The sequence below is a fragment of the Triticum aestivum genome, chromosome 3D, assembly GCF_018294505.1.
Source record: "Triticum aestivum cultivar Chinese Spring chromosome 3D, IWGSC CS RefSeq v2.1, whole genome shotgun sequence".
Taxonomy (NCBI): Eukaryota; Viridiplantae; Streptophyta; class Magnoliopsida; order Poales; family Poaceae; genus Triticum; species Triticum aestivum.
The window spans coordinates 166,439,724-166,456,527 of NC_057802.1; the positions used below are offsets into that span (position 1 = coordinate 166,439,724).

Genomic DNA, 16,804 nt, shown 5'->3' on the forward strand with positions numbered 1-16,804 from the left:
GATCTGAATGTGGCAGACCCGTTGACTAAACCTCTCTCACAAGCAAAACATGATCACACCTTAGTACTCTTTGGCTGTTAATCACATGGAGATGTGAACTAGATTATTGACTCTAGTAAACCCTTTGGGTATTGGTCAGATGGCGATGTGAACTATAGAGTGTTAAATCACATGACGATGTGAACTATTGGTGTTAAATCACATGGCGATGTGAACTACATTATTGACTCTAGTGCAAGTGGGAGACTGAAGGAAATATGCCCTAGAGGCAATAATAAAGTTATTATTTATTTCCTTATATCATGATAAATGTTTATTATTCATGCTAGAATTGTATTAACCGGAAACTTAGTACATGTGTGAATACATAGACAAAAACACAATGTCCCTAGTATGCCTCTACTTGACTGGGTGATTATAAAGATGCTCTACAGGTGTCTCCAAAGGTGTTTGTTGGGTTGGCATAGATCGAGATTAGGATTTGTCACTCCGTGTATCGGAGAGGTATCTCTGGGCCCTCTCGATAATACACATCACTATAAGCCTTGCAAGCAATGTGACTAATGAGTTAGTTGCGGGATGATGCATTACGGAATGAGTAAAGAGACTTGCCAGTAACGAGATTGAACTAGGTATGATGATACTGACGATCGAATCTTGGGCAAGTAACATAGCGATGACAAAGGGAACAACGTATGTTGTTATGCGGTTTGACCGATAAAGTTCTTCGTAGAATATGTGCATGGGAGCCAATATGAGCATCCATGTTTCGCTATTGGTTATTGACCAGAGAGGTGTCTTGGTCATGTCTACATAGTTCTCGAACCCGTAGGGTCCGCACGATTAACGTTCGATGACGATTTTATATTGTATGAGTTGTGTGATTTGATGACCGAATGTTGTTCGAAGTCCCGGATGAGATCACGGACATGACGAGGAATCTCGAAATGGTCGAGAGGTAAAGATTCATATAAAGGACGATAGTATTTGGACACCGGAAGTGTTTCGGGGGTACCGGGTACGTATCGGGTCACCGGAAAGGGGTTCCGGGCACCCCCGGCCAAGATATGGGCCTTATTGGGCCTAGGGCGGGACAGACCAGCCCCTAGTGGGCTGGTGCGCCCCATGCATGGCCGAATGGAGTGGGAGAAAGGTAAGGGAGAGGAGAGAAAGGAAGGGGGCAATTCGGCCTCCCCTTTCCTTCTCTCCCCCTTCCTCTTTCCTTCTCCCTCCGAAAAACATGGAAAAGGGGGAGGCCGAATAGGATTAGGCCCCAAGAAGGATTCCTCCTACTTGGGGCGCGCCTCCTGCTGCTCCCTTCCCCTCTCACCTATATATATGTGGGGGGCACCGCTAGAACACACCAAGTCTTCTCTTAGCCGTGCGCGGTGCCCCCTCCATAGTTACACACCTCGGTCATATCGCCGTAGTGCTTAGGCGAAGCCCTGCGTCGGTAACTTCATCATCACTGTCACCATGCCGTCGTGCTGACGGAACTCTCCCTCGGCCTCAACTGGATCAAGAGCTCGAGGGACGTCATCGAGCTGAACGTGTGCTGAACGCGGAGGTGCCGTACGTTCGGTACTTGGATCGGTTGGATCGCGAAGACGTTCGACTACATCAACCGCGTTACTAAACGCTTCCACTTTCGGTCTACGAGGGTACGTGGACACACTCTCCCCGCTCGTTGCTATGCTTCTCCTAGATAGATCTTGCATGATCGTAGGATTTTTTTTGAAATACTACGTCCCCAACATCAGTGGCTATCCTAAACTACGACTACCAGTAATCACTTTGAGGTGAGAAAGCACACACGAGTCCACTAGTCACCACAACAATATACCACTATGGATTCTCTCCCGTCTCCCTATGAGAAGGCCATCCATAGCACTCACACTTATCTTCTGCATTTTAGAGTATGTACTTCAAGTTTTCTATGGACCATATAAGTCTCCAAGTAGTCCATATCCGAGATACGTTGGAGATACGTTGGAGACGTATGACCTATACTCTTGCCATGCTTTCTTGAGATGTATTGTGTGTGCTTTTAATATGTGCTAAACTTAACCTTAACTTGAAGAAATTAAAAACTGCCACTTTTGCTTGTTAAGGGTCTAATCACTCCCCACGCCCCCCCCTCTAGATGTTGGAAATATGCCCTAGAGGCAATAATAAAATGGTTATTATTATATTTCCTTGTTCATGATAATTGTCTATTGTTCATGCTATAATTGTGTTATCCGGAAATCGTAATACATGTGTGAATACATAGACCACAACGTGTCCCTAGTAAGCCTCTAGTTGACTAGCTCGTTGATCAACAGATAGTCATGGTTTCCTGACTATGGACATTGGATGTCATTGATAACGGGATCACATCATTAGGAGAATGATGTGATGGACAAGACCCAATCCTAAGCATAGCACAAAGATCGTGTAGTTCGTTTGCTAGAGCTTTTCCAATTGTCAAGTATCATTTCCTTAGACCATGAGATTGTGCAACTCCCGGATACCGTAGGAGTGCTTTGGGTGTGCCAAACGTCACAACGTAACTGGGTGGCTATAAAGGTGCACTACGGGTATCTCCGAAAGTGTCTGTTGGGTTAGCACGAATCGAGACTGGGATTTGTCACTCCGTATGACGGAGAGGTATCTCTGGGCCCACTCGGTAATGCATCATCATAATGAGCTCAAAGTGACCAAGTGGTTGGTCACGGGATCATGCATTACGGTACGAGTAAAGTGACTTGCCGGTAACAAGATTGAACAAGGTATTGGGATACCGACGATCGAATCTCGGGCAAGTAACGTACCGATTGACAAAGGGAATTGTATACGGGATTGATTGAATCCTCGACATCGTGGTTCATCCGATGAGATCATCGTGGAACATGTGGGAGCCAACCTGGGTATCCAGATCCCGCTATTGGTTGTTGACCGGAGAGTCGTCTCGGTCATGTCTGCATGTCTCCCGAACCCGTAGGGTCTACACACTTAAGGTTCGGTGACGCTAGGGTTGTAGAGATATTAGTATGCGGAAACCCGAAAGTTGTTCGGAGTCCCGGATGAGATCCCGGACGTCACGAGGAGTTCCGGAAGGGTCCGGAGGTGAAGAATTATATATAGGAAGTCCAGTTTCGGCCACCGGGAAAGTTTCGGGGGTTATCGGTATTGTACCGGGACCACCGGAAGGGTCCCGAGGGTCCACCGGGTGGGGCCACCTGTCCCGGAGGGCCCCATGGGCTGAAGTGGGGAGGGGAACCAGCCACTGGTGGGCTGGTGCGCCCCCCTTGGGCCTCCCCTGCGCCTAGGGTTGGAAACCCTGGGGGTGGGGGGCGCCCCACTTGGCTTGGGGGGCAAGCCACCCCCTTGGCCGCCCCCCCCCCCCTCAGATGGGATCTCCAGGGGGCCGGCGCCCCTCCCAGGGCCCCTATAAATAGTGGGGTGGGAGGGCAGCTGCACCACAGCCCCTGGCGCCTCCCTCTCCCTCCCATGACACCTCTCCCTCCCGCTTGTGCTTGGCGAAGCCCTGCCGGGATCCCCGCTACTTCCACCACCACGCCGTCGTGCTGCTGGATCTCCATCAACCTCTCCTTCCCCCTTGCTGGATCAAGAAGGAGGAGACGTCGCTGCTCCGTACGTGTGTTGAACGCGGAGGTGCCGTCCGTTCGGCGCTCGGTCATCGGTGATTTGGATCACGACGAGTACGACTCCATCAACCCCGTTCACTTGAACGCTTCCGCTCGCGATCTACAAGGGTATGTAGATGCACTCCTTCCTTCTTGTTGCTAGTAAACTCCATAGATGGATCTTGGTGATGCGTAGAAAATTTTAAAATTCTGCTACGATCCCCAACACTAGACCCCTCTTCTCAATCCTTTCAATAGATCACCCATGCTTTTATTATACTAATATTTTTGAAAGCTTAGCAATTACATGTGCGGGATTTATTTCCTTCTAGCAGGTTGAACTGTTTTTACAACAGTGACGGGGTGTAGATTCAGCATTCAGAAAAATATTGCCCGATGAGAGGCTGACTATCCCCAAGTGCAAGATGTAGTCATAGCACTTTTCAAATAGAGTAGAAGTATATGAGTGTCAATACCCATAGGAGCTAAGAGTAGGTTTCCTACGATCTCAAGTGTGTATACCACTTACACGACTATCCTTGCATTTTAGACTCTCTAAAACTAAGATACACCACTTACACGACTATCCTTGCATTTTAGACTCTCTAAAACTAAGATACTTCATAAAAATGGTTTTAGGGAGGTAGCTAAAGTACTTAATAATATAAAAATATATCTTAGGTGTTAGTAATGAAAGATTGCAAGAATAAAAAAATGAGCTTCAATGTGTGGTGGTTGTCATGAATCTAGCGGTACCTTTGCAAGTGTTCCTAGCAATTGGCTATTTATAATATTTATGGTTGATTTTCTTATTTTGTGAACAAGTCTAATAGCAACGCAAAGATACGTCTCAATGCCCGGCAATTACCATGAAATTTTACTAGTTGCAACCATAGCTGTGTTACCATAATAAATTATACACACTTATTTTACCTTTGCTTGATTGGTAGAGTAGCACGGGGGACAAGATCTTATGAAAAATACCTAAAGCTCGGGTCATAAGCGTGATACAGATTGGCCTTCAGTTAGAGAATTATTTTTTCTCGGGAGGAGCATGTTCGCCAGAACAACAAAGTGCAAAACAGACGAAGGACTCAACTGTGAAGTTTCTGGAGGATATCCTTGTTTCAAAATGGTATGCTTTGCGAGGGAAAAACTTGGGTTCAAATTTCTTTTCTGGGAGAAACCTTGGGCTCAAGTAAGTACACTTGATGTGATCGTAGCAGGCAATCATGCCTAGTCCCAAGCGACACACCATGGATATGTCGGTAGTCTCTATTTGACACTTACTACGACAAGTGGGAGCTCCTGTTAGACGCCCGCAGGCGTCAAACAGACAAGGTGACATACAAGGGCGAGCGCAATAGGCTAGCCCCGTAAGCATTCAGTTTAGCGAACGACGTACTATAGTAACTTGTTACTGCAGCAAACCAGGTTTTTCTGCGAAGCGGATTACTGCAGCAACCCGGGTACTGTAGCACACTAGCAGTCGGTTCACCGTACCACCCTGTTTTTTTATCGTTTTAAACAAGATCCCCTTGAACCAACATGCAGTTGTATGGTTAGGACAACAGTGTATCCCAACCCACCAGTGTTCAAGTCTTAGACTTGACAGTGGTGTTTGTATTTTTCTCGATTTATTTCAGGCCTTTCGACAATGTGCGTTCAATGGGAGAAGACATTTCCGTCGACTATGAAAGTGTTTGTAGCGACTTTGTTAATCTCAAGATGATGTACCGGGTCAGTCTCTCGGAGGTTCTCACAGGGTAGGATGTGTGTACTGCAATCATATGGATGAGTGTATGAGCGTATGAGCGTCTACGTCAGTACTAAAGAAAATCCCTTGTTTTACTGCACATTTTCCTTTTTATAGTTTTCTGTACTTTAAATATTTTTATAATATACAGTGAACATTTATTAAATAGAAATTGAACATTGTTTTAATATACGATGAACATTTGAAATTACAAACCGAACAATTTTTTAATATATGGTGGACTTTTTGTAATATACCTTGAACATTTTTAACATATTGACCATTTTTTAATATATCTTGAACATTTTCTTAACACACGATGCACACTTTTATAATACACGGTGAACCTTTTTGTAATATATGGTGAATATTTTTATAATACACGGTGAACTTTTTGTATACTTTGCTGTGTATATGGAAACATTTTTGGAATTTGTGATTTTTAAAAAGGGGGTAAATAAAATAAAAATTAAAGAAAAACTGGAAGAAAAAATTAACAAAAATGCGCTGCATTAGGAAAAACAGCAAAACAGAAACGGGGAGAAAAAGGCCGAACTGCGCCAGCCCAACTCGCCTTGCCGGTCAGCGGCCGGTCGTCTATTTGACGCCTACAGACGACAAATAGGATCCACTATTTAGGAGGCCCACAAGTAGTTGTCGGGGATTCGCACACCCGAGCCCAGCGAACGTTAGATGGGCTGGGCCATCTAAAGCTAGTCACGTGTGTTGAATCCCTATTTTGGGAACCTTCTAGAAGGTTTCTGAACCGGTTTTATTTTATATTGTTTATTTGCTACTCCTTCCGTCCCAAAATTTTTGTCTTAGATTTGTCTAGATACGGAAATCTAAGACAAGAATTTTGGGACGGAGGGAGTATTTTTTTGGTTTTCCTTCCGCTTTTTATTTTCTTCCTTTTTAAGAAATTTCACAAATTTAAATTAATGTTGGTGATTTTATTAAAAAATTCAAAAAATTGTTTGTAATTTCAAATTGTCTTTGTATTTTTTTAAATGTGCGAATGATTCAAAATTTGTTTGAGTTATTTAAAAATTGTGTTTTCATAAAATGCTTACAAATTGCAAAGAGTATTCGTATTTTTTAGAAAACATATCATTTAAAAAATATTCAGAGACTTGAAGAACTGTTTGTGGTTTCAAAAAACGTAATTTGACAAAAATATTCAGAGATTTAATGAATTGTTCATGGTTTTGAAAAATGTTCAAAAATTCCAGAAATTGTTTGGATTTCAAATTTGTTGGTACTTTTCAAAAATGTCACTACAGTACACCAGTTCTATTTTATGTGTTTTTTAAAACCGACTGAAAAAAATAACTGAAAACTAGAGAAATTTACTGGGTACAAAATCACTATAGTTCCCGATCTATAGAATCTGTCTGTTACGGTTTCACACGAATGCGTCAGCCCAGTAGGAGGAGTGCATGTGCGATTCAACGACAAGCTAACGCGTAGAGCATCCTATAGGAGCTCCCCAAGTTATCCCTAAAGAAAAAGGTTGGGTGCTTGTAAGGATTTGGGTTCAAATACTTGATATAACCCAAAGGTCGTGCATTATATACTTTATGTGAACCCGATAGAGGCCTTAAGTAGTAGTACACTTGTATGATCTGAATAAATGTGCTTCAAAACTAAAAGCTTGGTTTTCCATAAAGAAACCCTAGAACCCTCCTTATGCATGCATTTGTTAATCTTTTGGGTATGACCCATGAGTACACTCAGTGAAACCACCTGCTACTTGTTATGTGCAGAAAACGAAGTGTGGGCGAGATGCATTCAAGGCCACAGAGCTACACTCAACCAACCAAGTGTCATTGATGCGCTTAAAGCTATTTTCATTTATGTTTCCGATGTGTTATGAGCCGACCATGAGTTGTGCAAGTTGTATAATTTAAACACTAAACTCATCGAGTTGTAATAAATTATATGTATCTTGATATTCATTTGTTATTGGGTGTGCTATCTACGATCCAAAGATAACACAATAAAGCACAGAGATTCGGATTCTATCATGTTCAGGTTGATCGAAGAAAAGTTTACAGATTCTGATACAAATTAAAGATGGAGATTAGAAGTTACCCCTACAATTGAAAAGGATAATATAATCTTTTGTATCTGTATTCAATACGTTTGATTTAAAGGCTAAGTAAATTCAAGATTTGTATAAACTTTTAAATGAGGGGTGGGTGGGGGGTCTAAGCAAAACTCATTCTTTATACTCTCTAAATCTAGGGCTATAACTCATCTGAGGGTCTGACTCTAGGTTAAACCACTACGTTTTTATTGTCAAACCTCATATCTACTCGTTTTCCCCAACCTGTGACATGATCAAAAGATCCATGGTGAATGAATAGTCGATGCTTAACTTTAGTGTGTAATATCCTACCAATGGCTATGTCGGTTTTGGTTACATGCTGAAATTTTGGCACTTGACAGTCTTCCTTCCAGTATCTCCAACAAAGTCGAGCATGCGCTCAGCTATTGATCAGAGAAGACGCCAACGAGTTGTTTATCCACGGGGTAATGGAACATCCAATGGCACCTTTTTTTACAAGCATGTTGAAGACCCATCGGGCTCATTCCTCAATAATGAATGACCAATTGTTTCGTACATTTAATAACTAAAATAAAACTAGCATGGTTGTTTGATAGAAAATGGAACATAATGTAGACGTGATGCGTGCATCAAATGATTTACAAGTGCCAGCCACTTGCAATAAGTGTCAGTTCGAAGCGGTAACATGTAGTTCTAGCAAAGAAATAGACACCGGTAGTCTGAAACTGGATAAGGTTTCACAGCGATACTTCATTATATAAACGTTCAGTGTTCATTACAATGTGCCTTGCTCCTATATATATGTACTTATGCAGTTTTAAGTCTCAAGTCTGTTGATGATATATATAATATAATATATATGACAATATACAGAACAAAAAGAAAATGACTTGGGAAGGCTAGGACCAAAACCAAGTAATTTCTTCATGTGGCGATTTCCTTGCCCAAGAATTTATTTACCAAGGGAATGGATATGAGTATCCACACCGATTGCGAGATATAGAACCTGATATCCAAAAACCTTCCTTTTCCAGTCTCAGAGATGAACAGAAGAGCGCAAAAATTTGCAAGTGAATCGAGCTTGCTTGTAACCTATCAATGCTTTTTTATTGAGGTGGCAGAGAAAACCACCCTCGCCGAGCCTTCTCTACAGAGGCCACGGCCTTTTATTCACATCGGAGGGGCCTATCAGAACTGATTTCAACACAATAAGATAGAACGATTAGCAATAGCACTGCAATGTTATTATACATGGGGGAAAATCATGGAAGGTTCAAATCTACCTGTGTCAAATGATTGGAAAATTGTTCTGAGAGATAAGAGATCTCTCGACTCAGCTCAGAAAAATCAGCGACCACCACCAGGGCTTGAACTACCACCAGTTGTCGTATTAGTCTGAGCACGCATCACCGTGTCTGGCGGGAAAACCCCTTTTGGTAAAATTGATCCAGAAGGCTCAGATGCTGTCACTGGCGATCCTACTTGGTTGACTGATGGGTCTTTAGCTGAAATATATTCTGGCCTTAGATCTTGGGAAGATGAAGATGGAGCCAATGTGGCAATAGAGAAGCCAAGAGGATAGGGAGCAATTGGCATGTCAGACAGGGGAAAGGGAGATGAACTGTAGCCAAGCGTACCCATCGGGTGATCATACTTGCATGCAACTCCATATCTACAATACCCATTTTGGGCATAGTATGAACAAGGCTGAGCACCCTGAAAATTGAGATGATAAAAGAAGCCTCTTATAAGAAACTGCATATACTTCAAAGAAACTATAAATACATACTTACATAGGCAGTCTATAAGGCCACTACACTTTTTCTACCATATTAAAACAAATATAGCATCCCACATGATTTATGCCCATGTTATATTCCAGACAATGCATGTGTCATGCCTAACAGAGAATTCAGAGAGCTGAAAACCTTGTGCATATTACACAATAATCCAGGATACCACACTGATTCAGGGCCTCCCCTACAGTTTTCAGTTAAAAGAAAGGATATCACACTGATCTAGGAGATCATCTAAGATCCTTGGACACCTCATGTAACCTTGTGGACAAAGAATTTTGTTATCAATGTACAATTCCATGATAGATGGGACACTTTACACTTAAGCTATGCAGAGTTCAATAAATTAGGACCTAAAGTTTTTCGCTTTGTTGAGCTGGTGACTAGAATTAGAAAGAGCAAACATCATCGGCAAGCAAATGCCAGATGGGGACACTTCTTGCACCTCAACCACTGCTACAAAGATTGAAGATCCTACACATTTTCTTTCTCGAAAAGCATTTGTCTTGATTATATTCAGAGAAAGTTGATTATGTTTTTGTTTTACGAAACTAATACTCAAACAATAAAATAGTTTGCGAGAGTCAATGAGTTTTAATATATCAGCATTTCACTACAACAGGACACCATAGTAGACAGGTCTATATTAAATACTATTTCGAATAGTCAATACTTGATCTTGGTATGCCTCGAGATATTTTAAAGACAAAACATGGAATAATGTTTACCTTATGGCAAGGAAATTATTTTAAGAGACATAATATCAATGTTTACACAGTATCCATAGTAAATACACATAAATGATAGGCACGGAGATATGAAGTGTTAATATCTTCCGTGCCTTCTTGGCTGCTGGTGCACGCAATGATGATATGATGTACAAAAAATCTAGCCCATTACTTACTCTGTATTTTCTAGTAGTTACACCCATTTGCAAATATACAAGTTCACATATTAATCACATTTTTCTAATAAATATTTCCATTATTTAGGACACAATGTTAAATAACCCATATCATACTACACAGCAGTGTACCCCTGAGATACTGCAGTATAAAGAACTACACCCTCCGTCCCATAATATAAGAGCGTTTTTGACACTATACTAGTGTCAAAAACGCTCTTATATTATGGGACGGAGGGAGTATCTTACTACTGCAAGTATGTATACTAGTATATGGCAATGAACCCAAGACGTTATTCGATTATTCTTCAGCTTTATCTCAGAATGGAATACTTAAGGTAGAGGAATGGGCAATTGAAAGCTCGTTTCCATTGGTAGACCTATCAATGCGCACCTTCACAGATCCTGAACTGACGGAAACTAACACTCATACAAAAACTGGAAAAAAAAGGCTAGACATCTCCTGGTTGGAATATATAAATCCAAAGGTAGCGTAAGGTGTTTATTCTATTGAAGAAACTTGACTGGCTAAGAAATTTGAAGAATATTACTTTTTTCCACTATCATATGCTGGATTACACGGCATCTCCACAAATTTTGAAGATCTTGACAGTCATCTGGTCAATGTGAGGCTCGGTCAACCAAGTTGAATGGACTGGTTGATCTGGGTCTAAACAACGAGGATCTTGGTCACATGAAAAATATTTGATGGTTTTCATTGACCAAAAGGCTTAGCTGATGACTAACGAATATAGGCCCCACTATGCTACCATATCTGTCTCATGAACTACCCTGGCTGTCCTGATATACTATGCCAAGAATTTAGTTGACAGGAAAGACTGACTAATCGACAACTTTTATCACAAGTATATTCAGTTTTCTATGAAAAATGCCAGGTGAGACTCAAATGGTTGATCGGCAGTAAATTGTCGACAAAGTAATGTACTTCCAACCTGAGTACCCAAGACAGCTACTTATAAGCACTTGAGAGTTGCGACTCAAGAATGGGTTTGAGTGCATGCCATATGATCAGCAAATGGGATGTATTCTTCTAAGTACAAACTAAACAACCTCATGAGTTCTGAACAACTTATGATTTGTGGAACCACCAACTGAGAGACATTTTTCGAACTATTGCGACTTCATGAGAGTTTCATTCAATTACGATAAATTTTACAAACAGCTTCACAACTCGGGAGATATGCTCAACCAAGAATCTTATTTGATAGGTTCAAGTTCCAACCAAGTCTTCTGATATTTTCAAAAACAAAAAATATATATTTACGAACCTTTAAGCTAAGCAAGTCACAAAGCAATTGTGTGGCCAGGTAACCAAATATGTCTTAAGCATGCGAAGGGGCGGTGGCATGAGATTTAGGGTGCCTCATACTCAGCCATGGAACATGCAACGCCTCTCTTAACCTATTTACTTCGCACTAAAAGGTCATTTGTCTCCTTGAGATTCTATTATAAATTTATATGCAATCAAGTCACTGCTTATGGACAACAAATGTTCTCAATTCATGACTAGATTTCCTGACGACATTGAAGGTCCACCTAGCCCACATCTTTAATAGGTGAAATGCCACTCCTCAGGGTTATCGGTTTGGTAGATAGATCTAGATAGACTCATCCGGATGGAGAAGATTATCACTGAGGTAGATTGACTCTTGAAGATAAGAGGCTTCAACACAGTTGTCTGTTTCAAATTACCAGAAACTATGAAAGTTCTAGCTAGCTTCCAGGTAATTATAATAATCATATATACACGCAGCACTAGTTCCTACTCCCTCTGTAGCTTTTTATAAGATGTTTTTAGAGTCCATGACAGTGTCAAAAAACATCTTATATTAAGTTGCAGAGGGAGTACAACATACAAAAGATGTGTTCGAGTTACTTACTGGACGAAGTGGAAGGCAAAAAGGGCTGAACATATAATTAGACTTGGGTGAACTCCAATCTCGAGGATGATGATATTTACATGTAGCGCCAAATTTACAATCTCCTGTCCTCATGTAATACTGACACTCAGGCTGCCCTGGCCGCTCAGGGAATCCATGTTCTTGTTGATTATTGCTTGATTGTATAGTTGAGGAAGAGTAAGGCATGTAAGGACCACCATAAGCAATTGTAGAGGAAGATCCATGGTGCCCTATGCCATACATAGGTCCAGCTTGAACAGTTTGTTGTGCTCCACCTGATGCTACAGGGTTTACTGAAGCCTGCATCAAACAGAAGAGTTTTTACTTGGAGGAAAATATTTATCTTGTTGCATGAAATTCTTATGTAACATTTTCCTTTAATTGTTTTCTATGATCGCATACACCACCAATCTACACTTTACATATTCACCAATCATTGCTTTACATCTTTAAGTAAGTCAGTTGGTATGACATGTGAGTTATGACCCTTAATTCCCTTTTGCATTTGAGACCTGATACTTAACCAAAACTATTTTTGTTAACTCAAGTTAGTTACCGGATAAGGGCTCCATCCTTGCAAGGGGATCATTCCAGACGATAGCATCATTGGAGTGTACGAGCCTGGCATATATGATCCAGGGACTACAGGCGGCCTCCCCATTTGCCAATTTGTAAGAGGAGCGTATGGATGAGGCGAAGGTACAGTTGACGACTGCAATGGTGGATAAATTCCAGGAGTAACTGGAACACCACCAAATTCTGGATGATGAAATTTACATGTCGAACCAAACTTGCATTGTCCAGTCTTCATGTAGTAGGAGCACTCTTTCTCACCCTGCATTTCGTTGGTATCAATAATTTTCCATACAGATACTAGGCGAAAGATTTCACTAAAGAAGCAATGTTTTTGGAGAGAATTTTCACACCGGACGTAGAGGGAATCCATTACTGTTTAACATTACAGGCTGCACAGAACCATCTTGCTTAGGATGGTGATATTTGCAATTGGAACCAAATTTGCAAGTCCCAGTCTTCATGTAATACTGTAAAAAATACAAAAGAGTAAGTCCAAACAGTTAACAAGTCATCTGACATGACATAAAATGGGCAGGATGCTGAATACCCGCCAGACATTACTAATTTTTTAGTTGTTCGCTCTGTATGCCAGTCAAGGAGCAGCAAGTAAGTGGCCAACTGGGTGCATGCAGATGGTGTGCAGGAGTTGGTGCATGCATGCTCAAGAGTGTGACTGATGCTCCTTTTTTAGAAGGTAATTAAATTTGAGCCTGAAACTGTTAGATTTATGTACCTCACATACTGGTTGACCCAACCGCTCCGGGTAGTCCAATGCTACTGCATTCTTTGCACCTCCACCAAACTACATTTTTTAAAAATGGAATCAGTGGTTACTCCATTTGTCATCTATTGCAAAACTGTAAATATGATTCCTAGAATTCAACTGGAGGAGATAAACTCCTGTTTATGTTCTAGGTTGAACTAAGATTATTGCCTAAATAGTATAGTAGAAACAATAACAATATCCTAGGCCCATGCCAGAAAACAGATCTCCTTAACGGAAACATGGCAAGTATTGAAGCCATGATAAATCATTTATGAAAACCATCCCATGATGGAAGCAGCTTTATTAATGTCAAATTGTCAACTTTAAGTGCTAATGGTAAGCAGTACGCAAAGTATCTTTGGCAAATCAAGCAAGTCAAAAAGCATTTAATCCACCAAAACTAGGGTCAAATGTAAGGTACTTACAACTGTGAGATAGATTTATATATACAGATACAGCAAAAAGCATTTGAACCATCTAGAACAAAACTGTTGAGGACAGCTCTAAACCTCTGTGATTGATGGTTATACATGTATATCGTTTTTCCATGCATTTGATATAGAAATCTAAGTACATGCGACTACTAAGACGGGGGTGGGGGGTATAACCTTTTATGTTATCATGGTCAACAGGGCATTGGTACGATATAAGATAGATAAAATGGAGAATGGGAAAGTGGGAAAATGCATGTAGTGACACCTAGTAAACTTAGTCGCCCATAAAAGCCAAACTAGTAAGTTTAAAGCTGCTGATACAGTGAAACGATTGGCATAGCAGGAGCGGAGAAGCGAATCACTGTGCAGAGCATCCATGACTTTGTGCTTCCAAAAGGATATCCAATGGGCGCCTAGGTTCAGTTACCGCCACCGTCCAAACTATCATGCTGCCGCCGCCTGATCAGTACTAGGAAGACACCGCGGACAGTTGCACGAGCGGCAGATGCAATTCAGCTAGAGATGAGCTACATTACCCGAACCACTGGTAATTTGTGTGATCTGATACTCTCTGTGGATTGCAGTGTCGCCACATCGATCACATGGCAAATATACGTAACGTAAAGCTGCTTCCAACGCAAACGCGCGCACGCACATGGGCTCACCCAATCGCGCGGAGTGAGATCAGGAGAGCGCGCAAAAGGGAGAGGAAGCAGGTTTTGTCACCTCAGTGCCGCCGCGATCGCGGGGGTGGTTGTAGCGGCAGCGGTCCCCGAAGCCGCAGGCTCCCGTCCGGAGGTAGTAGATGCAGTCCGCCTGGTCCGGCCGCTCCGGCAGGCGCGCCCCGTCCCCCTCCCCGCCGCCGTCGCCGGCCAGCCCCATCCTCCACATCGACCCTGCCAGCCACGCATTCGTCCCGTTACGCCAATCCACGTAGATCCGCGCGCCGTACGGACGCGGAGATCCGAGCAAAATAATCACAGGGAGAGAGGAAAGCGTGCTGCTACCTTCGAGGCCGGTGTCGGGGTCCGCGCCACGGCCGGCCTCCCCTTCTCCTCCTCCTCCGGCTGCAGCCGCGGGGCGAGGCTCCATGGGTGTCGGGAGGGGACCAGGAGGCGCGCGGCAATCGGGTAGGGAATCGGGCAGGAGCGATCGGAGTGGGAGTAGGAGGAGGGCGAGGAGATCGGGCGGGTTTTGTTTCTTCTCTCTCTCTCCCTCCCTCCCTCCCTCTGGTTTCCTTTCTACCACTATGGTGTGGCTACTGCTCGCGCTCTCTCTCTCTCTCTCTCTCTCTCTCTTCCGTCCTTTTTCTTCTTCTTTTTCGCTGGTTTTCCCACCACTGTCGCGTGCACCTGTCCGGTTTTTACACAGGGGCACGGGGGGCGGGGGTAGGTTGGTGTTTGTCTCTCGCGATTTTTTAAATTTTATTTATTATACTAGTATATATATGGGCTTCTTGGCTGGGACCACGCGTGGTCGATCTAGCTTGGGGGTGGATTGATGGGGATTTCTCCGTTTGCATAAATGAAGGGCGGTAACGGTTGGAGTTAAGCTCGCTATTATGGCACTCGCCCCAGTTATGTTGAGCCATATGGTCCTTGGTTTTATTGACACACCTAGGCGGTGTGTATTTCGTACACTGCTCTCGTGCCTGCATTATTCTCGTGTCCTAGTACATGCCTCGTTTGGTTGTAATTTACTCACTCTTTTCTCAAGACTCGTTTGCTATTTGGGAGAAAAACACATTTACGGTGACACAGTGCCGATGGCTGCCAGAACATTTTTTTGGGGAGATGCCGCGGTCAGAGCCCATCGACCAGCGGGTGGTCTCTTCACGCGAGAGGTGGGAGAACCTGGAGGCCCTCAAGCGCATTGAAGCAGATCAAGCAAATGAGAATTACATGGCGGAGCTCCGCCACCGCTACCCGGAGCTAGTCGAGGCGGAGCACCGGCTATTCGACCAGTCAACGGGCGGGGGGGTGGACGTCATCGTTCTGTCTAGCGACTCTGACGGCGAAGGCAACAACAATGGCGGTGGAAATGATGCCGACAGTGACGACAGCGACAACGACGATGGCCCCGACCCTATGATCGGTGGGCTCAGCCGGTCGGAGTGGAAGAGCATCGAGAAGAAACCGATAGCGAGTAGTAAGTTTCTGTTAGTTTGGTCCAAATTTATGTTTAATTCATCTTATTTTATATGTAAAATTTTCTGAATCGGCATCAAACTTTGTTTAAGTACATTTTATGTATTTATTTGAATCCAATTTGTGTTTGTGTGCACCGAATTTGTGCTTGTGCCATTCAAGTTTATTTTACTTCGCTAAATATTGGGGATCCGGTAGAAACGACCAATTCTTAGAGGAGAATCAGTGCTCCTCTGATGGATACTCAGTCGTTTACTCCTCTAAACTTTAGGGGTCGGCTAGAGTTGCTCTAATCCGAGCTTTTTCTACTCAAGTAGTTGCTTGATTCTTTTTTACAAAAATTTATTACCCTAAACTAGGCTGAGTAGTTACATGTATGGACTAGACACCCCAAAATTTTGACCCTGAACTAGACTAAGTAGTTACATGTAGGGACTACAACTCCAATTCAAACATTCAATTAGACCTCATGCAAATAATTTACAGGCTTGTCCTTGAAAATGTGATGATGAGTACTCCGTATACCCATGTGTCAACTCCGTAATTCCCATTAGTTCAATACATCTTCATTTAATTTTTTTTGTTTTGTGATGTGGTGATTTCTTACAATTAGACGTGCTCGAGAAGGGAGCTCTCTGACAAGTCAAGATCATAAAAAAAAAGGTGGAGAGGAGGCCTCGGAGGGCCATCAAAAGGCTTGAGTATCTGAAGAGGCTTCACAAACCTGTTGTTCCCGTGTAGAAAAGGTTGTCATGGGAATGAATATCACGGTTATTTTATTTTGCTAATTGCTCTACGACCCT

The 16,804-nt window shown here is 42.6% G+C and overlaps 1 protein-coding gene across 2 annotated transcripts; it reads right to left on the reverse strand.

Moving 5' to 3' along the window:
- Window positions 1–8,176: 8,176 nt before the first annotated feature.
- LOC123078066 (zinc finger CCCH domain-containing protein 6) lies at window positions 8,177–15,141 on the reverse strand. Of its 2 annotated transcripts, XM_044500455.1 has the most exons (9): window positions 14,862–15,141; window positions 14,581–14,750; window positions 13,388–13,456; window positions 13,005–13,121; window positions 12,635–12,913; window positions 12,058–12,378; window positions 9,094–9,172; window positions 8,740–8,961; window positions 8,177–8,650 (listed from the first exon to the last, which is right to left on the reverse strand). In XM_044500455.1, exons 1-8 carry the CDS (start codon window positions 14,944–14,946, stop codon window positions 8,804–8,806), a joined length of 1,278 nt encoding a protein of 425 aa, XP_044356390.1. In that variant the 5' UTR covers window positions 14,947–15,141; the 3' UTR covers window positions 8,177–8,650; window positions 8,740–8,803. The 2 variants fall into 2 exon arrangements, with proteins under 2 accessions (XP_044356390.1, XP_044356389.1); XM_044500454.1 differs by having other exon boundaries at window positions 8,740–9,172.
- Window positions 15,142–16,804: the final 1,663 nt, after the last annotated feature.

Coding starts and splice junctions, on each gene's coding strand:
- LOC123078066 (XM_044500454.1), bottom strand. CDS start 14,946: ATGGAGCCTCGCCCCGCGGCTGCAGCCGGAGGAGGAGGAGAAGGGGAG. Junction 13,122..13,387: donor TGGGTCAACCAGTATGTGAG/GTACATAAATCT, acceptor TATTTTTTACAG/TATTACATGAAGACTGGGAC. Junction 12,379..12,634: donor AAGGATGGAGCCCTTATCCG/GTAACTAACTTG, acceptor TGTTTGATGCAG/GCTTCAGTAAACCCTGTAGC.